The following is a 25261-nucleotide window of genomic DNA, read 5'->3' as shown; positions in this document are numbered from 1 at the left end:
TGTAAGCTTTCTTTTTCTTTTTTTTTTAGGTCAACCTTTCTTTGGCGATTTGGAGTGGAGAGCCGTTTTTGCCCTTTCTTCTGCAGTACCCTTCTGTGTCGTGTAGCTACATGGAGGGTTTTCCTGTCCTGACCTAGCAGGCTGCCACACAGACCAGCAGCCATGTCAGCCTGCAGCACCTTCACTGAGCATGTGTGGAAACCGGGCGAGTGCAAGAACTGTTTTAAACCCAAGAGTCTGCACTGTCTGGCTCAGACTGGCGGGGGCAAGCCACCTTCTGAACAGAGGCTTCAATCAAATCAGCCCCAAAGTCCACCCCCTTGTGGGACCAAAGCTAACCCTAATCTTAACTCCAGCTCCCATAGGGCTGGAAGCGGAACTGCACGCTCAGCAAACTTCCGTCCACCGGTGGCCAAGAAACCAACCATTGCAGTTAAGCCCACCATGATGGTGCACAACTCCTCACCTGGGCTGGATTCAGATGGGAACCTACAGCAACCACCAAATGTATTAAAACAAAGCAAAACATCAGCTGTTTCTGTACATAATCGCAACGGGCTAGTGTGTAGGAGGCCCGGTGAAGCAAACAACAACAACGAAGGTGAAGACTGCACAGACGAATTTGATGGTTATGGACAAATGAGCCCAAGAACGCCCAGTGGAAATAACAACAGTGGACTGACAGATGTCCTTAAGGAAATCGCCGGTTTAGGCTCTAGCCCCACTTACTTATCTGGATCCAAGGACTTATTTTGGGGACGAATCAGCAGTTCATATAGAAGGTCTTTGGAGAGAGGTCTGCCGGCCTCCAGCTGTCTGGCCATTGGAAGCAGCGTTAGCGGAGGAACATCTCAAAAGCGTGTATCTCTAAGTGAAAGTGCAAAGGTCATTAGTACAGAGGGAGGTCGCTTCTGCTACCCAGAGTTTTCCAGTGAAGATGAATATGATGAGGATGAAGACGATGAAGATACTGAGAAAAATGACAATGAACACGAGAGCTGGGATGAAAGCGACGAAGAGTTACTCGCCATGGAGATCCGTATGCGAGGCCAACCACGATTCGCAAATTTCCGCGCTGCAACTTTGTCCCCAGTTCCCTTTGCTGCAGGGAAAAAATGGAATACTGTCCCACTCCGTAACCGCTCCCTGCAAAGGATTTGTGCTGTGGATTATGATGACAGCTACGATGAGATCTTAAATGCTTATCCCTCTGTGAACTCCAACGGAGGTATACTTCCTTATGGACCTTGTGAAACTCATAACAGTACATTTTTGTCAAATTCAGAGTCCACTACATCTCCAGAGTCTTCATCGTCCCTTCCAGAGGATTCACAAACAACCTCTAGCAGTGGGAGCAGTGCCAACTGTGTCCTCAAGAATGGAATCAATTCACCCACATCTTCTAATGCGCCTATCCTCTGTACTTCTCCTGCAAACCCAGAGGCTGTCATCGTTGCAACAAGCCCACTTAAAGTTTCTGAAACACACAAAGCTGTCCTTGCCATTAGGTTAGAGGATCAGGATGGCAGGGAGCGCATGCCAATGCCCCAAGCTCTTCCAGGTCAACCAGTTACTATAAGTTTTAGTCCCACAGAGGAACAAGCTAAACCATATCGTGTAGTTAACTTGGAAAAATCAATGATATGCAAGCCATACACTGTAGTAGATGTGTCGGCATCTATGGCTAATAAAGATGAACCGACTACCGATTCTTCGCTGCAATCAAGAAACCTTTCAAAGCCTTCCAGCCCAGTATTATTCTGCAGCACTCCTGTAAGCCTACTGCCTTCTCCAAAGTCTCCTGTTTCCTCATCTACCTCTATAATTCCAACATCACCTGCACCTATTGTTCCATCTCCCCAAAAGAAGACCGGCATAATACGCTACCAGGAGGTGTGGACATCAAGCACGAGTCCTCGCCAAAAGATCCCTAGAGTCGATCTGGTGACTGGCAATAATTCTGGCCCTTCTGTTACAACACAGTTTTGCAGTCACAAGTCAGCTCCCACCTCTCCCATTGCCGGATTGTCCTCCTCCCGAACAGTGCCTGTAAAATCCCCTAATTTATCAGAGATTAAGTTCAACAGTTTCAATAACGCAGGCATGCCTCCTTTTCCTATCATCATTCGAGATGAGCCGGCCTATGCCCGCAGCTCCAAGAATGCTGTCAAGGTTCCAATAGTTATCAATCCAAGTGCATATGACAACCTTGCTGTGTACAAGAGCTTCTTGGGACTCCATGGCGAGCTGGCACAGGCGAAAGGGGTCGGTGGCCGGGTGACCAGCCACACCTATGAGGAAATTGGATCCTCTGAGAGTGTCCAGTCCTCTTCAACAGAACGATCTCTCTCTGGTAGAGGCACATCAGCATCAGAGCGAGCATCTTTCGAGGAGCCAAAATATGCACCTGACATGATATCAAAAGCATCAAATCTGCAATCTAGAACCACTACAGAGTCTAACACTGTAATGAGCTCCACGACTGGGCCCTTATCTCTCACTACTTCGACAAATACTCTTGTTACTCTTACAGCAGATCGTACTAAATCCAGCCCGACTGTTACCATCACAACAGGTACGACAGGTAGAGATGCTGCTAGCATTAAGGAAGATGATAAAGACCCATCTTTTTCTACTAGAACAGTAGGAAGCCACAGAGAGGAGGCCAGTGCTGTGCTGTCACAGATTGTGGCCTCCATCCAGCCTCCAAAATCCCCTCCTGAGTTACCCTCTACATATGATAATTCTTCCACGTCTGATGAACTATACGCTCTCCCACCTGACGCAATTAAGGAGACCCTTAATCAGCCTAAGACTCTCTTTTCCTCCACTGATGGTTGCCTCTCCAAACCGAAGGACAATCCTTCAAAAGTTTTATCCAAATCCCAGAGTGCCTCTGCTGCAGTTCCCCTCTCCTGCCCCCGATCAGAGCCTAATGCCCCCTTTCCTCCTCCAAGATCTACATCTTCTCCCTACCATGCCTCCAACATACTGCAGAGACACTTCAGTAACTGGACTAAGGGCGTTGCTTCTAGTTCTCCAGTGCGACCCATTGAAGGGGAAGCAAACCCTCGTGGAGAAGGAAAGCATGTCCCAACAGAAAGCTCCAAACCCAAACGCTGGATCTCCTTCAAGAGTTTTTTCCGTCGACGTAAAGATGAAGATGAGCAGAAGGAGAAAACTGAAAAGGACAAGAAGGGCAAACTGCTTGGACTTGACGGTACCATCATCCATGTGCTTCCACCACCACCTGCTCAGCACCAAAACTGGTTCACTGAGGCCAAACCAGAGGACCCCAGTCAGAAGTCAACCATTATTTTCACATATAAACCAGATGCTGGCAGTAGCTTCACTGAAGGAGAAGGACAACTACAAGTAGAGGGAAGCATGGGCAATGACCTGCTAACACAAGATGGGGGTGACAAACCAAAATCTTTGGGTTCAGAACAGATGCAGTCTTCAGAAACTGTTGGAGGAGACTTCATCAGCAAGAACCTCAGGTATTTACAGATTTTACTTACTTTATTTATTCCAATAACAAATGTATTAACATAGGACATTAACCCTTTAACAACAAAGCTTTAGCTCTAGTGTTGAAATTCTTTCTAATGTTATTCTTCAGCTATTTACGTAATTGACATGCTTCCAGCAGATTCTGTCGCTAAGTAAAATGGCTTTGTGCCGTCATGCAGCACTTTACATTAGTAATATGTTGCATGTCGCCGCAAAGCTAATAGGAAAAGCTGCTTTTCTCCACGTCAGAATCAACTGATTCACATAAACGGTTGAAGAGTTATGGTATGTAAAACTGTATGTGTTGTTCAGGTGTTGCGGCAGCATCCCTGGTGTCAAAGGGTTGATGCTGGGGTATCATTCACATTTTTTTTTCAAGGAAATGAATGACAGTCTATCGGGTTAAGATTAGAGTTGCAAAGGTCAAATCAGCTCATCGTATACATGAAAAACCTGCATTAGTGTTTCCATTAATGACTTCGATGGTGGACTTTCAGTTAAAAAGTAAGGTGAAGTGTCTTTTACGGTAGCTTTTATGGAAAGAATCCATTTTTTCATGTTTACAGGTTTCATATATATTAACTTTGTACTATTTCTCACCTGTCACTGCACTTGTGCTGAGAGTTGTTTCAGTGTGCTCAAATAAATGCCATCTCCTGCTTTCTACCATCCCTCCGTGTTTCTTGAATTTAGGTACTCCTAATCTACTCTCGGCTTCTTCATCTTTCCCCTTTGAGTATGGAGATCTGCAGGCTCTTAAATATTTTACTCATCCTCCCTGTCAGGAGCTCGGCCTCATTCTGTCTCCTTTCAAACTTTTTCTTCTTTTTTCTGTGGCTTCATTTTTCATCATCCTGTCGTTTGCCTGAGGTTTTCTTCTCCTGTCTTGGTTGACGATAGTTGGCAAAAGATATGAGCGTTGGACTGTTTTCCTTAGATACTGTTGAAGTGGATGTCTGGTTAATAGCACACTATTGGGTGTATTACTTATTAGCATAACATGCATGCAGTGGACAACGTGTTTATCCAATGTTAGATACCAGAAATGTAAAACTTATTATTGGTCTATGCGGTTGATTCATCTCCCACTGTAATTAGACTTCAAAGCAAAGCATACCACGTTAAGTTGATTTTTAATACATGAAACATACAAAAGTCAATATTATCAACTATCGACCATTGTAAATAAAATGTTTAGACATACAGCTGGTTGTTGTTAGCGGTAGTCAAACTCCAGTTCTGAATAAGTTTAATAGTTTGAAGACCCACTCTGATGAAAATGTTGTCTTTGGTGTTTTTGTCACACTGGTGATTGAATCAGCTCAATAAAATACTATGCAAAAATGACTAAAAACAATTAAAAATGTAAAAAGGGATTTAATAAATAGTAATCTAAAAACGGCTGTAAATTGGTAAAAAAAAATTGACATTTTAACATGTTCTTGTGACATTTGTCATAAAGAAAATTAAACTCAAAGTTGCATTCTGAGTATTTCTTTATTCAGATCATTGTGAATCAGAAGCAGACAGGAAGCAAAGTTTGACAAAGAACTTATTTGTGATGTAGAACATCCACTTGGCGATTTGCAAGCCCCCTGCTCCGCTCCATTCTGATGCATCCACGTGTGGACAAATAGATCCGTGTATGTTTTCGTATTCCTCATCCAAGCGGCTCAAAACTGTACGGCTGGACAGCTCCAAATATTCTTTGCAATTTTTGTTGCGCCATTAATGTTTGGTTGGGGTTGAGAGGGGATGTAAGATAGCAGCAGAGCACGTAACAGAAAACTCCCTGTTAGGGGTGACGGGAAGGGGAGGTGGGCTTGCTCCACGCAAATGGTCCCACCCAAAACTCTGAGGCAAATTTCGAGTGAACTAATGCCGCTTTTCAGAAATTATGTTTTTTTATTTTGGCGAAAAACAGCATAGTCATAGTTCAAAGACCACTGGGAACACTTTTTAAATAAATGAAAAGATGATCAGAGTGGGTCTTTAATATTCTGGTTCTGCATCTATTAATTAACAATTAAGCCGATCTCTTAAAGGTGATAATTATCTGTTAGGTTGATGTTCTCGGTGGTCGAGAGAAAAGGTATTTAAGATATATTTGTCCTATTGTGTGTTTTGCCATGATTTCCCCAAAGAATTCTACAATTTTATGAAGTTTAATAAAGATTAAAGTCCTGATTCTTCTAAACTGAAATAGTTTATAGATGGAGCAAAATATCACAAGTCCAAGTCACCATTTCATATTTTCGGATTTCGTATTTTCCGGACTATAAGTCGCCCTTTTTTTCATAGTTTGGCAAGGGATGCGACTTATATTAGAACTAAATTGAAATAAATACATTGTTAACCCTCCTGTTATGTTCATTTGTGAGGAACAGAGATGATGTTCCTCACAAATGAAGTGTTAAGAGTATGTTAAGTGACTCAGAAAATCAGCAAACGTTTTTTTACAGTAAGATCTTGAAGGCTAAAAACATAATATTCTATTTTCCAATGATTTCATAGATTCAGAAATGCAATAAAAATGACAACTGTTTCTACAAATACAGGATGAAAACAGAGTATTAGTTGGCCAATGATGCTTCATGAAAGGAATAAATAAATAAGTATCAAAAAAGAATTACTGTGAAATTATGAAATAAACAGGCTGCTATGATTGTGTCATATAAGGTTGTGCAAGTTATTAGTTCTTGGTCTCAGATTTTGTCAAATAAATTTCCCGTCAAAATGCGACTTATAGTCCAGTGCGACTTATCTGTGTTTTTTTCTACTTTATAATGCATTTTTGGGCTGGTGCAATTTATACTCCGGAGTGACTTATAGTCTGGAAAATACGGTAACAATCAGAAAAAAGTAACTGTAGGATTAAGGTTAAACAAATGATTGGTTCAACCAGTTATTTGAACTTATCTTGAAAAAATGCAGTTCATCCCGTAGAAACTGAACTTTTTATAAAACGACTAAGAAATGCCTTCTCTGTTTCAAATAAATCAGCGGCTGGTCAATTATTACTATGGTCTTGGCTTTACAACAATCCAAAAGCACCTTGAGATTGGTTTATTATCAGGAAATGTCTATTCGTTTTAATTATTATTTTTGTTAGTTTCCACTATTTCAGGGACTATTGTGAGGTTTTTGCTTTTAAAAACAGAAGGGTGTTGATGGCTTTGACAGTCTGGGTAAATATTCTCATTTTTAAATACTCTGTCAGCACTGATCTAAAATAAAGAGATTTACCTGATCACTGTTGCTGCATCACTGGAGTCATTACTGCCAAAGGGATCTTCTAATTTTATGAACACACCGTGAATGCATTTCTGTTGTGGTTAGTAAACAAAGGGTTAACTCTGCTGAGCCTCTTTTTTTCTATCATTGGTTAGCAGTAGGCGTGCTCTGTAGAGCGGGCAAACACACACTTACCTTAAACAGGTGAAGATCATACTTAAAGAAGAAACGGAGGAGAGGCATGCAGGAAAAGGCTGTTTTTGTTCTTCACAGCCGACTGTCTCGCACCTTTAGACCTGGAATGGGATTTTAACCCTTGACTTGTATTCAGGGTTTCCATATGGGGAGCTGTGTGAGCCACTACAGTGGGTAAGAACCGAAACCCAACACTCTTGAACCTCAATGTGACCTGTTTGATGCATCTGGGTGGAGGGCGGTTTTCCAGAATGTTTTTTTTTTATGTATATATTTTTTTCGGCTTGGACATTATAAACACAGATCAGAGGGAGAAAAGTGAAACGCTCTGAGGCGGTTCCTGGGAGTCAGAACAAGTCAGGTCCTGACATTAACCATTCAGCAGCCATAAAAGGCATTTCTCAGTCAAGGGCCTCTTAAGGTGTGGATCCACTCTTGATGTTTTGCTCATGCAAAATAGAAGGCTCTTGAATAGCAGTTTTATAGAAAACTGTAAACCATTGACAGTTTTTCTGAGTGCAGAGTTGCTTCCACCCGTTGACATCTTACACCAAGAATCTGAGAGAAACCAAGGTGGTCATTACAGAAAACGTTTATTTTTTGACCCCTTAGAGGTCATTTCTTAGGAGTCTAGGACTTAGTTCATAGCATTGGGTATTTATGTTAGTTCTTGTAATCATAGAAAACATTTAGAACTAGCATACAGTTTATGTCCAGGTGGGGACCATCATTAATATGTGGAATTTGATGGTTTTCAAAATGCCCAAATATTGAGGCAGATATTGGGGTTTATGTTTTTGAGTGTTAATAAAAGCGATGGGCAATGAGGTAGTGGTTGTCCTGAAGCGTATTGTAGCTCTGACAAAGCCACTGAAAAACAAAGTCAGACTTTCAGTCATTAAATCTTCGCTTAACATTCATTTAGTGTCTTTTATTTCTAGACTACAGGTACAAATTCCGTTCCAAAGCTGTGAGTTCTACAAGCTAACAGTTGCTGTGACTTACTTGGAAGAAACTCATTGATGATTTTTAAATGTTCTTTGAGCCTGTCTGCTCAACTGAGTTGCCCTTTTAGGGACTTTTCTTTTGTTTAAACAAAGTCATTAGTCATTTTGGAAACACTTTTTTTTTTTACAAAAACAGGAAATGGTTTGCCACATGACCCATCAGATCAGGATAAATCCAACCCCTTAACTCACCACCAGCCACAATGACCGGCTCTGTGGGCGTGAAACTACATTTTAAATCCTCCTCTACCTCACTCAGTGTCTTTTTGTTGTTATTTAATCTTTTGAAGTTTTTATTTTCAGCCAGCAAGACACATTTAGACAGCAAAGTACTTCTTTACCTTTCAGTACAACCGTTTTGTAGAAATAAATAAACTAAACTTTTGGCGTTTTAGATCGCCTGTACAGGTTATTTATGTATAGCATAGTTTTTGGGATTCAGTATTTTTTTATTTTTTGGACATTGCAATATTTTTGAGTGGATTCTGGCTGCAAAAAACAAAGCTGTTCTTTTGTATGGATAATAAACTATTGTCTGACACTTAAAGGTAGCTCGACAGCTCGTTGTTGGTTTGTTTTTTAAACTGAGTGTAGACTAGGTTCCCAGTATTAATCCTCACAATAACTTTGAGGTGCACAAATTTGTGATATTATAGACACGTCTAGTTAATCAAGTTTTAGCTTACCAGGTATCCCTGCTGTCCTGTTATGAGTTGAACTCGAAATAGTAAGGTTCTTAGTGAACTCATACATTGAAAATATGCATGCACATTTTTAATATACAGGCATGTTATACATGCAAACATGTATACAACACGCAGTAATAAGTGAGGGTGAAAAAGGGGAGATGCAGGCATGTTGTTTAAATTTTCATTTTTAACATGTCCCATAAGAGTAGTTCATATTATGAGTGCGTGCTCTTTGCCCCGTACAGGTTAGTCCATGATTTCTACCGCAGACAGCCTGTATTTAGCTGCAAGGTAGTAGTGACTATTTAGTAACAACTAAAGTGTGACGTAACGGGCACATTACAGCAGTGTCACCCTTCTGTCGTACCTGTGAGCAGTTTGACTTTACCTTAGTCTTACAAATATTTTACAATACAACAAGCCTCAAGGGAACTGCAAGATACACCTGTTTTCTCTTAAAATGCGGCTGCTCCTATCTAAGACCCTCCATGGGCCCAGAAACCCATAGTACCTGTACAAGTCAACCCCCATTTGAGTGCATGTGGCTAAGGCTTAACATTACATTTTGATTGAGCGAGCAGGCAGACGCTTTGGCAAATGAAGGTATTGAACTACCAAAACTTAAGTGCAAGTTAAGTCAGTCTGAGTCACATGATATAAGAAACATGCCTGTGCTGAAAAAAAAATAAAGATTCTTAGTCAAGAAGCTTCAAAGAGTTTTAGCCTTTTTTAAACGTTAGGAATGACTTTAGCTTGTTATCTTTGAGCCGTGCAGGAACGACCAGTCAGAGTACAGTGAATGTGTGTGTGTGTGTTTGGCGGGGGTGAGGGGGGTTTGGCCTGGAATAGAATGTTCAGGCAGAAAAGTAAGGTTAAGCTAATTATTTATTGGCCGACGGGTCAGCAGGCTAATGCACAGAGGCACACGTCGTGCATTAGCACGGCGTGCATCCATTCAGGCTGATCCAAACCTAAAAAAAAAACTTGTGATACTTGGAGAAGTGGGGAAAAAAGGACATTGAGATTTTGACCGGATCATTTCTTAATAATAATCAGGTTTTTATTTTATTTTTTTGCTTTCGTATGAAAGTTCAACTTCCAACTCCAAAGTGTTGTCCTCTGTGAGAAGACTCACAGAGGACAGCTCATCGTCAGAGTTGAGCAATCCTCCAGAGTTTACGTCATTCCAGCAAGTCCTTCACATTTGTTTTGCTGTTTGCTCAGACGGTGTCACTTCCGTGTTCCTTTGCTCTTCATTGATTCTTGTGTGTCAGAATCTTGATGCATCTAAAAAGAATCGAACATGCCAGCTTTCTCCTCCTTTGTTTTTCTTCTCCTCATTTGACACAGAATTGTCTAAATTTAGATGTCCCTCACACACAGACGTGAAGGCGAGAAGGAAGGAACCGTTTGAGAAAGATTGTTCCATTCTGGCTTCTTTTAGCTTCATGTCTTTGGTCCACACCAGCATTGTGTGAATGTGAAGTCAGTGAGGGTTAAGGTGCAGTTGTCTGGAGGAAGTGCTGCATTTACTGCCCTAACAGCAACACGTTATAAAGGTGTAAATCATAGAAGAAGCATCTTCAGGACTTTGACTGTGGGATTACAGTTCACAATCTTTCAAGCCTGCAAATGTTCAACATGGCTGACAAATCAAACTGAATCGTTTCCACCATTTCAAGGCATTCTTAGAGCTGCTTCCTTTATTATTTGCAGCTTGTTTTTAACCTTAAAGTCCCACATGGATCATCTTTTGATCTATTCTAAAAGCGTTCCCAGTGGTCTTTTTATTATGTTTATGCCGTTTTTAGCCAAAATCAACAAACCTGTAACGTTTTCTGGGACATAGTTTCTGCAGAGCGGCAGGAGTTTATTAGAAATTCACCTCTGAGTTGTGGGCAGGACTGTTGCCCCGCCCCCCTCCATTTTGCTGAGAGCTGTTTGTTTTACAGTCTCTCCTGCTAGCTTACAGCCCCCCAACAAGCCCAACCTAACATTACCAGTGAAACAAAAAAGAGCAAGCAATGTTGGAGCTATCCAGCCAGACAGTTTTGAACCAGAAGTCAACTCGGATGAGGAAAACAAAGACGCTGAATGATACAATGATACATTTTCATCTGAGTTGGATCTTTAAGGATTATTTTTCCTTATATATTTTTTAAATGGATAATACTTCAATGGATAAAAATACATGAAATGTGTTGTATGTTGTCATGGAACTTCCATATCTCTTTTTGTGTTGTATAGCCAGTTACCGGTCAGTGGGGGCAGGGATCGGCAGCTGCCTACGATCACCCCTCTGCCTCCCAAAGTGAATCTGGGCCTTGTGTTTGGGGAGCGAGAGGAGGCCTTCGCCAACCTCATCATCAGGGCCGCCGCTTCAGCCAGCGAGGGCAGCGCCAGCTTCGGGGAGCCTGAGGAGGATGGCGCTCGTTCACAACGCTCCGCCTCCCCCGCTTCCAGCCAGTGCAGCGCCACCTACAGCAACCTGGGTAAGACAGACCGACGCAGCAGAGGATTTTTGAAGGTGGACGTAAAAAAAACACTCCGGCTCTGCACTGTGTTTGAAATGGAAAATGGAAATGAGTAGCAGAAAAACAGATTCACTGTTAAAAGAAATGGAAACATTTAACACAAAACCCAATCTGTACAGTTTATTTGTTCAAAAATAAGGAAGAAAAAGAGCAAACAAATATTTTAGCCCATTCTCTTGATGTCATCATGACAAACTAATAAAAACTGATTTCCATTTGAAAAAAAACTCTCGTTTTGATCGTTATTATGTTTTTAGGTACACATAAGTGTAAATAATAATAACATCCGTTGTTCCTTTACCCAGATCTTCTCTTACGTCTGTCTCTGCGCTTTATGTCAAAAAAATTTACAGAAATTTTAGAAAAGCTCCTAAAATCCCACTCTGATCATCTGTTGATCTATTCCACAAGCCTTTCCAGTGGTCTTTTAATCATGATTACACCATTTTTAGCCAAAATTGAATACCATTGAGCTGTGGGCGGGACTGTTGGGCTGGAGCAACCCCCCCCCCCCCCCCCCCCCCCCCCACCACCACCACCACCATTGGTCAGAGCTCATAGCAGGCAGTTGCTAGTCTGTCCTGCATATGGTTGTCTGCTTCTGATTCACAATAATTTGAATAGAAAAATTCTGCGAAATACAATTGTAAGCTCAATTTTCTTTGTCTATGTCCTCCATCATCAGAAGAATGCCATGAAAGTTACAAACATCAAAAGCAACATTTTCATCAGGGTGGTTCTTAAACAGTAAATAACAATCCCATCAAAAATGCTGTGGAAGGTTGTAAAATCCTTTTATTATCTTTGTCTCTTTCTGCATGACATCTGTTTTCTGTTTTGTTACTTTTCCAGCAAAACAATCTACTAGCTCTTCTTGCCTGCGCTGCAGTCTGTCTGTCTTCAGCCTGTGCGTCTGCATGGAAGTGTCTGCTTTTGGCAGTAATTTATGCTCCGCTAAAATGACTGAGATTCCGTCACCCACCGTCTGTCTCCCAGAATAAATGACAAGATGATAGTAAATGGTGGAAAATGCAGCCTCTTCTTCTTTTCCTTGTTCCTGCTTTGGAATGAAGTTCAGAAGAAGGTTCTTGAGGTGTTGCCGAAAACGCTGACCTCTCCCTTGCGTTAAAACTATTTTCATCTAAATGTTTGTTTGTTTTTTGGTAGCTCTATTGCTGTTTTATCATTGTTTCGCAACAAACTCTGAATAATAAATCACTCCTCCGACTTCTGAGTTAAATTTCAATTCAAAACCTTGACTTTAGCTACAGAGCAGCTGCCTGATGCATCATTTATTTGCATAATTAATTTAAAAAACTTGTTTTCCCTCATTAGCCAGATCTATTTTATTTTGGAGGAGTTTGGTAAGAATATATTTACCAATATATATGACCATTTTAGCCTCCCTGAGTTCAGACTGTCAGTCATGTCTGTGGATAACCATCAGTTTCCAGCTTCCATCTGTAGCTCAGTGCTGCAGGTTTGAGCACACAAGATCATGCAGCAGCCCTAGTCGTATAAACTGAGAAACGGTTTGGGTTTGTGGGTCAGATGCGCTGCTGCTGTTTATGTTTTTGTAAATAAATGTGCGTCTATTTACTCGCTGATTCATCAGGGAGAACACTTTTGTTTTTTTTGCCTTTTGGTTTTGCACTAATTAGGACCTTAAGCTCCGAACGTCTTCTTGATTGCGATAAAGCCTCCGTTTGACTTTAAAAAAACTCCCTACAACCTAGTTTGACTTTGCAGCCGTGTGCTGATGAGGAGACAAACATCCTTTTTGCTCAGAGACGAAAACACTTCTCCTTCACATCCTCACAATCTTTTACTTAGACTTTATTGATCTTCTCCATGTTTGGCTTAAAAAGAGAAACAGCAAGTCTTTTACTTGCTTGTGCCTGCTCGCTTCCCTTTTTTTTTTTTTTTTGGTTGGAGCGTGTTGCGGGAGGAGGCTGGCGCTCGCCGTCTCGCCCAGTGAGAAACCTTCAGTGCGGGCGGGAGCGTTGAGCCTTCCCGTTGGCACCAGTAGCTCTTCAGTGTCTCAGAGATAGAAGCAGCTTTGCTGTTCTCTGTCCTGCTCTGCTGCTGCTCAGACTTTAACTAAACAAAATAAGACGTTGGAGGAATTGAGGTAGGTTTCCTTTGTTGTCTGTGAAGTCTTCATCTCCTGCTCATCCCTGCTTTATCAACGCTCTTTGCATCAGTCTTCGTTTGTCACTTTTCCCTGCTGGTCGTTGTTTCTACCCACTTCCTGTTGCTTTACTGCACAATAATGACTGTGTTGTTATAAATCCGCTTCAGCAACCAATGTAGACGGAATACAATGAAGGAAGTTGATATATTCCAGCAAACAACCTACAACAATTGTCTTTTGATAACGATCTGACGTCTTCTTTTAAAGGAGAACAGATGAATTCATGTCAGAAATGACTGAATCGACATGTTTGTCATGTCAGATGGACTCTCAGCCGCAACAAAATACAGTCAACATTAAACACATCCAGTTCTCCAGTTTAGAAATGCGCAGATAGCTTTTTAATCTTCAGCAAATTTCAGAAAACTTTACTTTTCCTCTTCCCCATCTCCCAGAGAGATAAGCCCATCATAAGGAGTTTAGTTTGAGTAAAGCACTGATGGGTTTTTGACACTCCCTGCATCTTTTCTCAAGCTCATGTTTGCTAAAATCCCTTTTGTGGAACAACTTGAAGCTGCTGCATTTTCTAAGCTAGCGGGAGAGCCTGTAAACAGAGAGCTCTCAGTTATGGGTGATGGGAAGGGGGAGTTGGGGTTGCTCCATGCCAGTGGTCTCATCCACAACTCAGAGTTGAATTTCTAATTAAATCCTGCTGCTCTGCAGAAACTATGTCCTAAAAAAAACGACACATTTTTTGATTTTGTCTAAAAACTGCATAATCATAATTTAAAAACCGCTGAGAATGCTATTACAATAGATCAAAAGATGATCGGATGGGACTTTAAGACGGCTCCATCCTCTATTATGTATGATTTATTGTTGTGTTTTTATGTTTTGGTTAGAGTGTTGTTCATCTGTCAGTCATCAGGCATTTCCCAACAGAGATGTGTGACGCTGCCTTCAGGGATGCACAATAGCTCCAATCATCCATATTTGAACAGTGTCAGTGCTTTAATCAATGCACTGAATGGGGTTAGTCTTATGTAATTGGGTTAAGTCGCGGCCACATCGTTGTGACAGAAGATCCTTACCACTGGAAGAAGGAGACGGCTGCTGACTTGCAGGGATTATTGAAGATTGCTGGAGGAAGACGTTCAATATTCTGCGTTTGTTGAAGAGAGGATTACCAGGACTCATTTAGTTCATCCTGTCTGCGCTGCTTAAGGCCTTCCTCTAATTTTTAGGGTCATGGCGGCGGCTCTTGCTCGTTGACGGTTACTTATCCTTTTAACCCTCTAAGCCTATCAATAAATGAACAAAATATTCACATTTGCTTAGGAAATAAGATGTTTTTATACTTTGGAGGAAATGTACAGAAAAAAAACACTTGCAATATCTTTTTTATGAGATATAGATGGTATCAGTTATGGCACTTTTGGTGATTTGAAGTTTTTGCTTGCAACAATGTTAGTTTTAGATGCAGAAATATTGACAAGGGTTTTCAGGAAAAAAAGACCCTTATTTACCCAATGTCTCAAATGTGGTCTACACATTTTTAACATGGTGTAACTGCATTATAAAGAATTAATGATCAACGCATTTAGCTTTTATTCAATACAGGTAGTAGTCGTTTAAAAAAAAAGGATAACATTACATGAGTTCTTCTGACTAGCAAGTTTAGAAAACTAGCTCATCTTTTTCCCGCCAAAAGTGTTTTTGTTTTTTTTTTAGATTTCATGGAAGGAGCCATTTTGAAATGTGCAGGAATTATGTTATATGATGATGATTTAGAGGGCAGAAAACATGGTCCAAGATATACAGAAAGGTTTTTTTAGGAAAGTTTGGACCATGCTAAGACGATAGGGGTCTCAGATTTGTGCGCATCAAATATGATGCAAAAGTAGAATTTAAGGTTTGCATTTGTTAACAAATGGTTTGTTATTAAAGGTTTTGAAGTGATACTATAAACCAATGGAGTAAAAGTCACCATGTTTGTGGTTTTATTTGGATTTGAAGGCTCTTGTCTGTGTGGGTCTCAGCTGTGGATCATCCCCTGAACCCCTCTGTTTCCTCCCACCATCTTCTCAGAAAATCAGGTCAAATCAAGCCTCTGCTGGGTTTGTTCTCCTCCCTTCATCTTTTGCAGCAGTCAGGCAGCTGGATTGTTGGAGGCATAACTTACCACCCGCCCTGCTCTCTTAACTTGAATTACTTTTAGTCGTGTGCTCATGTGCTGCAGTACACACCCTCGTGTTAGTCACTAATCTTTGTGGCAGGCAGCAAGCCAGTGACTCCTGGAAATGAAAAAGCAGGAGAAACTAGAAACCCTGTTGAGGTCGTGAGAAGAGAACATTTAGTTCTGTGGGATTTTTTTAACAGAGATAACACTTAGGCCCCAAAGCATTTTTATCCTGTTCAAAGAATCAAAATCTTGTTCTGTTAGTTTTACTCATTGACTGTAAAAGACTGAGAGATCCCTCCCACCTCGTCTTCCAAACAGGAAGTACCTGCTGGCTCCGAGAAGCCAAAATCCCATCAACTTCTATAGAACAAATAAACAGCTGTTACTCAGTCATTCTATTGGTTAGAATAACTATTCTTGCTCTGATACCTTTTTAACATGTCCCTGATAATCCCAGTTTTGCTTTCATGACATTTTTTCCCTAAATGCAAGTCATTCAAGTTATATTCTGACCAATCAGGTGCATCCATAAAAGTAGGTGGTCAAATATGTGGAATGCTGCGTGACAGATTCTCCTGTGCCCACTATCTAGTGGTAGGGGTGTGGACGTCCAACAAGCTTACTCCTTATTGGTTAGAGTGGTTTCCATCGACACGATGACTCAGACCCACTCGGACCAATCACTGCTTACTAATGTTGTCTGGCTCCAACATGGGGATGACCATGTTGTAAAAAGATGGCAGTGACTTAGGCTACGTTCACACTGCAGGCTGAAACGACCCAATTCCGAATTTTTTGCCCCTAAGCGGCCCAATTCCGATCTTTTCATGACAGTCTGAATGACACAGATCCGATCTTTTCAATTGCGACCCAGGCCCCGTGGATTAGCCGTCCTGATTCCGAATTGTAGCCGTTCTTTTCAATTGCGACCGCCGTCTGACCGGCCAGGCGACTTGATTCCGAACTGTACGTCATCGACACGCAACAAACGTCATCATTTTGCGTTAAAGTAGGCAGGAACGAGAACGTAAACATCAACCATGGTGGACGATGCTGCTGAGATCAGTCAGTGGAAGGGAAGCGAGATCCCCGATTGGATTAATATTTGGGGTGATCGCTCTTTTCAGGCCAAACTCCAGGGCTCTTATCGCAACTGGGCGGTTTTTGAAAAAATTTCCAGATAAATGGCAGAGCGTGGTGTTGAACCTTTCCCGCGATAACTTTTTTTTCTTTCTCCCCTTTGACCGTGCTCAAGCGCGGGGGACCCGAGGCGACCCTCCTCCTCCTCCCTGTTCTGATCCTTAGATTCTCCAGAACGGGTTAATAAAGAGTCCATAGCATTTATTTTGGGGGAAACCTTCTTTTATTACCGTCCTCCGTAACACACAACATGAATGCGCGCACACACTGCCCCCCCCCCCCTATTCTCTATCGCGGCACGCGCTTGCACACACGCGGGCGAGCGGCTCCAACACATACACATTTCCATTCCACTACAGTGGGTACAGACGATCCCGACTCCATTGCCTTCTTAAAATGAGAAGATTGTAATTGTGCTGCTCCTTCGTGAAAATAAATTTAATATTACAAAAAGAGCTCCGCTTTTGACAACACTGTTGTTGACATCTGCTCCGCAAACAACAAGTGACGTCGTTCACCGTTGAGTATTCTTCTGGCTTCTGCGCATGCGGGTCTCGTTTGGGTCGTGTCACGGTTACACTGGAGATCACAAAAGTTCGGATTTACTTGGAAATGTGAACGGTCTAGCAAACAATTCGGATTTTTTCAAAAAATCCGAATTGAGCATTAAGCCCTGCAGTGTGAACGTAGCCATAATTTGGTTGGAGCAGGAAGTAAACCATTTTCTTTGGGTGATGACTCACTCGGTCCTTGTTAACCAGACGTGTCCAAAGTCCTGCTTGTGGGCCAAATGCCCCCTGCTTTCAAACTCTCACCGGCCCACAGGCTCCTATTTTAAACTCAATAATATGCGTTCCCCACCACTTTCTAAAAACTAAAATGTCTTGATTGTGATTGGCTTAATGACGTTATGAGCTGTTTTAAACCTGTGATAACATCCTGTGGTGACTTGACCTTCATAGCCGAGACGAGAAGAACAGATTTACATGTTTCTGTGATCAATGCCACAAATATTTTTACCTCTGAATAAGATGAGATGTGTTTTTCTGTTCCCATAATTAAATTTAGAGCTTTACAGTGAACATTTAACTGTGAATAAACCAAGCATTTCAAATAAAGCCAGATTTTCCAGACAGACTTTTTTATTTTATTTTTTTCTATTTTTTATTTCTGGTCTTCAAATCAGAAAATCCCATTAATTTTGGTAAAATGTGTTTCTGTTTTATATGAAGAAATGAAAAGATCCAATTCCAATAACATCTTCATTAAATAGTTACTTTGCATCTAATGCTGTTATGAGGATTCAAAGAAAACGGACTGAATGTTTGGCCCTCGCACAGTTTTACCTCACCAAATCTGACACCCCACGTCTTCTACAGTCAATGGTTTTACTTCTAGGGTTGGACTTCTGATGTTCAAATGTTTTCAATCTAGAGATGGACTTTCTTTTCCTGGTTTTTCTGCCATCACAGAATAAACGTCCATCGGTCTGCAGTTCATACAATCTTTCTTTTCTTCCAGGTCAATCACGAGCCAACATGATCCCACTGAAACAGCCACGGAACACCAAAGCATCCAATGACACCTTGGCCTCCATTGACTCTGAAGGCTCAGTGGAACAGCCACACCCTAAAACCACGCCGCCGCCGCTGCCTAAGAAGGTTCCTCGCTCGGTCACTGAACCCAGCCTGACTTCTGTCAAACCTCGGGCTGAGGCCAAACCAGGCGGCACTAACCTGAGTGTGGCGAATCCTCTCTATGACCTGGACTCCACCTGGGAGACAGCTAGCCAGAGCTCGTCTCACAGCTCTGAGCCTCATCGAGCTCAGGGTCAGGAGAGCGGCGACTCTTTGGAGAGGCCCTCAGCTGGTAAATCTGCCAACAACAGCCACCTGACAAACAGCGCCTCCTCCCTGGCCTCGCAGCCTGCGCCTGCTGCACCCGCTGCACCCAGCGTCGCCTCTGGCAGAGAGAAGAGAGTCTTCCCGAGCACAGAATCTCTGGGTGAGAGACGCCAGACAGCAGATCGAGCTCCTGCTGGAGCAGCCAGCTCCAAACCGCAGATTCCTGGTCTGTATAAGGGACTGGACAGCTGGGATGAGGTGGTGGGGAGGATCCGGGGGCTCCACATGGACACGCTGCGGAAGCTGGCATCCAAATGTGAGGACCGCTTCATGGCTGGCCAAAAGGATCACTTAAGATTCGGCACAGACAGCTGGTCCCACTTCAGACTGACCACCGGCAAACCTTGCTGCGAGGCAGGAGACGCCGTCTACTACACCGCCTCTTATGCCAAGGACCCGCTGGTCAACTACGCCATCAAAGTGAGTGTTGCTGTGGTCGCACAACAAGTTCTCTTCAATTCTTCAAAGCTCATCTTTTACCAGCGTTTCTACTAAAAGTTAAAACTGCGTAAATATATCCACATCATCGTTTTGCATTTCACCCGTTAAAAACGTTTTAAATGCTACTAACTGAAACCAATGAGGAGACCTGATTCTTATGTCCGGCTCCACTGTCTGATCACAGCAGAGTCTCTCATTACTGGTTACCTGCTTAGATGACACATTCTCTCAAAAGGTACCACACCTTCAAGTTCTTGCAAAGTTTGTGTTTGCTTTGCCTCCTCTTTGTTTCTCCAAAGAGGCAAAGGGAAATTGTTTACGCAGAAATATTGGCAGCAAAACTTTGAGCCTCGGGGGCCTCCATTTCTGCCGTCTAACCCGTCCGTACATGCGTCTTGTCTCGCTGTAATCTTCAGAGGTTTGCAATTAGATCCTCTGCCTTTGAGTGTGTTTGTAGTGACATTAAGAAGTGTTGGAGGAAAATCCTCCTGAAAGAGATTCACAGCACAACAAAACGTAGATGCAATCTACAGTATTCACAGAATTTGAAACTCTTAAGGCTTTAAAGCTATGTTTTATAAAATACGGGTGTAAAAACAGCAAAAGACTGATTTGAGGAAATTCCTAACAATATTTTTTATTGGCTGTTTAATGAAAAATCCTAAAGTTTAGCTCCAAATGAAGCATCAGTGCTTGAACAACGGCACACCTCACATGTAAGGAGAGGCTGCAGGCAGAGGACTCCTGGTTTCAGCACGTTCAGTCTGACAGCAGTGAAGCAGCACATTCCTGGAGTTGCTCGGTGTCTGGATGTTCAGACTCACCCGGGTTACTGCAGCTGGGTCTCAAAATGTTAAACTGGTGTCCTCAGGTGAAGGGAATTGGCTTGTTGGACCCAGAAACACACGTGGGAATCTGCCTGTTTTGTAATGTTTAAGGCTGTCACGGATTTCCCAGATTTTTAGAGCCCTTGAGAGTTTCCTAGACAGTTTGTACCATCAAGTTTTGTTAAAAAAAAGCTATCATTAGCTAATATAAAATCAGTTTTGACGTTTAAACTATGTTTTGACCAAAATAATGACACATTTGATCTAAATAACAGAAAGTGACACAATAGAAACTTCAGAAAATAAAATATATATATTTTTTTCATTTGTGGCTTTCAAAAGTCTAATATAAAATACATAAACTCCATATCCTACTGAATTATCCTTAAAGCTATAATTGCTATTACTAAATTGTAATTGTTAGCCGAAATGGCTTCAGTTACAGAAAAAAGAAACTTAAGAGGCAAAGCACAAAGCTCATATCCAAATGAACCTAATCTAGTTACCTTAATGCTAACAAGTGCCAAATAAATCTACTATAAAATAAAGAAACATGATGAGTTGCTTGTTGCTAGTTTTAAAAATAAATTCAGTGAGAGGGAATTAAAGAATATTTAAAACAGCATTTAATGATTTTAATGTTACAATAGATACCAGCATCTGCAATAAAATGTGTTAAAATTAACCTTTATGCAAAATAGAAAGACAGCCAGAGAAAGTCAGTCACTAAAACTCTTGAAGAAACATTTAGTCTTAAAAGTGTTAAAGGATTGACGGTGCCTTGAGTTCCACCAAACATGCTAGTGAGGTAAAACAAAAGAAGGATTTATTCAGCTTCTGCTTAACAAAAGACTTTCTTCTTGGAACAGCTCATAGTTAACCCCGAAGCTGCCTGTGCACGCAGTGTGGGCATACTAAGTTAGTCCTTATCCAGCTTTTTCTATGACATTTGGAAGAAGCAAAGGGTTTTTTGATGCCTCAGAGAACTAAATGATAGGCCAAGTTTGTGTTCCAACTTTTTTTTTCTTCAATTCTTTGTGAGAAAATGCTTTTTTGCTACATTAACCAGGAGCTACTGAAAGTTCTGCAGGCAAAGCTGAGAATGACTTCAATCACTCTTAAACTGTCCGTCATGATCATTTCTGCCTCCTCGTCTTGATTTTCTGCCTTTTTTCTTTCACCTCTTTAGTTGATAAACATTTCTTACTCATGCTACGTTTGCACAGGACTCGGAAACGCACGTTTGAGCGGCCACGTCAAAGGTCTACAGAAACAATCGGATCTGCCCGTATTTGGCTTTGGAGTTTAAAACTTGCGTGTTCAAGAATCGCTACACAAGTTTTGTGCTAAATGTCCATTTAGCTCGTTATTGAACACAGCACACATGCCCAGTGTGTCCAGAACGTCATTGTTTAGTCCATTTGTGAATGCTGTTCCTCATCTGTTCTGCCTGAATGAATAACAAGTTAAATTAGATAATAAAGCTCCTTTTTTTTTTCTTTTTCCTGTCATGCAGATCTGCCGCAGCCACATGAAAGAGACCCAGCAGCAGTTCTTCCACAGTCTTGCCGTGAGGCAAAGCCTGCCGCTCCATTTCAACATCCAGCAGGACTGTGGACACTTCCTGGCAGACGTCCCCACCCGTCTGCTGCCCTGGGAGGAGGAAGACGAGGAGGAAGAGGCGAAGGGGGGCGCAGAAGGACTGACAGAAACAGAGAAAGACGTGAACACAAAACTGACCGACTCCGCCCCGATCGGTAAACTAGGGGATAGTGCGGCGGCGGCTACGGCGGCTACGACGGCGGGCCGCTTGAAGAGCCGCGTGGTGGTGATCACACGCGAGGTGCCTTTCCAGACGGTGGCTGACTTTGTCAGAGAGGGCGCCGCCAGACATACTCAGAACCCGGAGCTGTACGAACGGCAGGTCTGCCTGCTGCTGCTGCAGCTCTGCTCCGGCCTGGAGCACATGAAACCTTTCCACGTGACCCACTGTGACCTGCGCCTGGAGAACCTGCTGCTGGTCCACTGCCAGCCAGGGAACCCCTGGAACCTGGACTTACTTGAGCCCAACAACAACAGCAGCAGCACTGCGGGCGCCACTTCCTCCAGCGCTGCTGCCAACGCCACCTGCCCCGCCCGCCTCATCATCAGCAACTTCTCCCAGGCGAAGCAGAAAAGCAGCATGATGGTGTCAAATGCCGGGACGCTGCGGGACCAGTCCAGGCTGGCTCCCGAAATCATCACAGCCACACAATACCGCAAGTGCGACGAGTTCCAGACGGGCATTCTCATCTACGAGATGCTGCACCGACCCAACCCGTTTGAGGAGACGCCCCAGCTGAAGGAGAAGGAGTACACGTGGGCGGACCTGCCGGCGCTGCCCAACAGGTCTCTGTACTCTCAGGGCCTGCAGCAGCTGGCCCGGCTGCTGCTCACCGTCAACCCGTCCGAGAGGATCCGCATGTCTGAAGCCCGGGCCTGTCTGCAGTGCCTGCTCTGGGGCCCCCGGGAAGACCTGTTCCAGGCTTTGGGCAGCAGCAGCACCGGCACCATGTCGGCGTTTGCTGCCAGCCATCATGCAGACACGCTCCAAAACTGGCTGGACCTGAAGCGGACGCTGATGATGATCAAGTTTGCCGAGCGCTCTCTGGACTCGGCCTGCAGTGTGAGCCTGGAAGACTGGCTGTGCTGCCAGTATCTGGCGTTTGCCACCACAGACAGCCTGAGCCGGGTTGTGCACATCCTGCAGCGGCACGCTCCACCGCACAACCAGAATCAAACCAAAACACACACCCCAGACCCCCTCCACCTGGCTCCCTCACAGCCTCTCTGAGCTCCTGCACTCAGCTGTTCCCATAGCAACAGATCCAGATTGGTGAAGGGATGCTGGTGGGAGCTTTGTTGTTGCAGCAGCCACAGTGCTCCCATGACAGCAGCATGTTTACCCATCAGGCCTCACAGTGACAGAGCCAATAAGATCTCGCAGGAAGAAGGAGGGATGTTTCATTTCTGATCTCAAAATAGTCACCAACAAAAAAAACGGCACGAAGTTCCGATCACTTCTGCAGTTCCGCTGTCACTTGAAATATACAGAATGTTTCTCAGAGGAGGAATGCAGAGAAATCTGAATTTACAAATATTACCGATTAGTTGACCTTCAATCCCAAACTGATGTTCTGTCACTGAAGGCAAAGATCAGAGCCACGCAGATGAACATTATGAGCTTTCAAAATAAAAGAGTTTGGATGTAGCTGTTCCAGCAGCGTCTCAGCTCTCCTCTGCAGAGGATGCTGTCTGTGCTGCTGAAGGTTGAAAACACGGCACACAGTTGCTCCGGCTGCTGCTGCTTAGCTTCCTTGTTGGAGTTTGTGCAATCAAAGTGTGTTGTTTTCTCCTCCTGAGTGCAACCGTTTTTCTTTACAGTGGGTTAGTACTAACTTTCTCTTCAAGCTGTTTTGTGGCACATAAATGGATCGATTCCGTCGTGCATCTGTCACATCAAACCGTTTGAGCGTAGATGTTTGCACAGACGGAGAGCAGAGAGCAGAAAAGATGGAGAAGCGTTGCTGTGAAATGAGAATCTGAAATTTGTCTTTTTTTGTTTGTTTTCTGACATTTGGACATTTACTCGTCTTCAGAAACATTTTGTTTTCTTCCAAATAAACCACTCTGCATGTTTAACTGTTTGTAGTCAAGACAACCTTGAAGAAAAATAGATTATTTCTGCCTCTAGGATGTGAAGGGTTTGACACTAAATAAGTTACACTTCTGTTGGATTACATTCTGTTTAACAAACAGTTAACTCACATCTTTAAGCACAGAACTCAAACTACAAGATGGACTGTTACTAGTTTACATCAATAGCTCTGAATTGGTTTCATGTCGATTTGCAACACAAACTGGTCCACAGCATGAAAATGAGAGGATGTGGGGGGAATAGTGTGTGTGTCAGCACTGGTGGCTGACATTGTGTCCAGAGTTTTAGGCCTTTTTATTGTATAAATAAATATATATATAACCTTTATTTTAATCCACACTCTATTTTGTCGAGTACAGAGCACCTTTGAGTTTTGTTATCATTTATCCGTGAAAGCCGTACTTGGCTCTCTCTCTCCTCGCATGTGGCGGGGAAAGGGAAAGGTGAGTCGTTGCCACTATCCTGCACACGTCCAGACCAATCAGAGAAGGTTTCACGTTCAGCTGCGTCCTCAGCTCTGCTTAGGAGAAGAACCACTTTGGCTGTGGAATTTCAACGCAGCCTGAAAACAAAAAAAATCCCAAGTGCATCAACTGTCTGACCAGAGGGTTATGTCTGTTTTTAGTCACCACTGGACCCAAAAGCAGAGACTCTTGAAGGTGTTTCACACAGGTGTGTACAGTATGTCTCCCGACTTGTTGCCTGTCATTGTTTAGCAACTCTAACTAAACAATAAATTTATGTTTTTTTATATACTCCTGCTGGTTTTGTGTTTTGACTTCCACACACGCCCCTAGAACTCATCTAAACGAGAAAAGAAACTAGATTTGAATACTTGTTTGGATTGCAGTTCCTCCTTTCTGCCAGCAGATGGAGACATTTGAAAATGTTGATCTGTCACTGCAGTCGATGAGGCTTTTTTAGTTATTCATTTACACGGTGGAATTTGTTTGCTACAATTTATTATTTTCCACCTGAAATCATTCATGTAAATGTCATTTGTGTAACATTTTAAATTTTCCCATTTGTGTTTTGTTTAAAGAAAATGAGCTGATCGAGGCAAGACGATGAACTTTAAAAAATAAACCTACGTTTTTCCTTGATTTCCATTTCAGTTATGATTATGCAGTTTGTAGCCAAAATCAAAAATGTCTCATATTTTTGGGACATTAGAAATTTACATCTGAGTTCTTGGCAGGACTGTTGGTGTGAAGCAACCCCACCCCCTCTTTCCATCCCCCTTGCTGAGATTTCTCCATTTACTCGCTCAGTCTGTGGCATTAGGGATGCAACAAAAATGGTGAGTAATATTGGAGCTATCCAGCTGTTTGGATCCAGATTCCAGCTCGGAGGAGGAAAACAAAGACGTTCATGGATCTATTTGTCTGCAAGTGGATGCATCGGAATGGAGCGGAGCAGGGAGCTTGTGGCCCACCCAGCATATTTTCTACATCACAAATACAATCTTTTGCACACTGTAGTTTTTGTCGGCTCCCGATTCACAACAATTTTAAATAAAGAAATACCACCATCATCAGAAAAATAACATTTAAAACACAATTTTCCTTGAAGTGGATCTTTAAAACTTGTCATGAATGATTTATTTTCCAGAATAAGTAAAAAATAACAGCAGAAATGAAAAATAAAATCCTCTGTTTTCCTGCAGTCCCCTCTGGTCTGTGAACCTAACAGGACCAGCTCTCATGGTGCTTAATCACAAAGTGATCCTCCACCGGTTTTATTACCTCTGATCAATAATCTTTC

General features: G+C 42.6%; 1 protein-coding gene across 2 annotated transcripts in view; it reads left to right on the top strand.

The window, feature by feature from the left end:
* Positions 1–24252, top strand: part of peak1 (pseudopodium enriched atypical kinase 1) — a 101756-nt gene extending 77504 nt beyond the window's left edge. For both annotated transcript variants that reach the window (XM_023955628.1, XM_023955627.1), the window contains exons 4-7: positions 30–3500; positions 10886–11130; positions 18150–18952; positions 21317–24252. In XM_023955628.1, coding sequence (XP_023811396.1) covers positions 163–3500; positions 10886–11130; positions 18150–18952; positions 21317–22633 — 5703 coding nt within the window. In that variant the 5' untranslated portion in view covers positions 30–162 and the 3' untranslated portion in view covers positions 22634–24252. The remainder of the gene's footprint in view (positions 1–29; positions 3501–10885; positions 11131–18149; positions 18953–21316) is intronic.
* Positions 24253–25261: the final 1009 nt, after the last annotated feature.

This window comes from Oryzias latipes, chromosome 6 (assembly GCF_002234675.1).
Source record: "Oryzias latipes chromosome 6, ASM223467v1".
Lineage (NCBI taxonomy): Eukaryota > Metazoa > Chordata > Actinopteri > Beloniformes > Adrianichthyidae > Oryzias > Oryzias latipes.
Note: the sequence above shows the minus strand (reverse complement) of the source record. Positions and strands in the feature narration are given on the sequence as shown.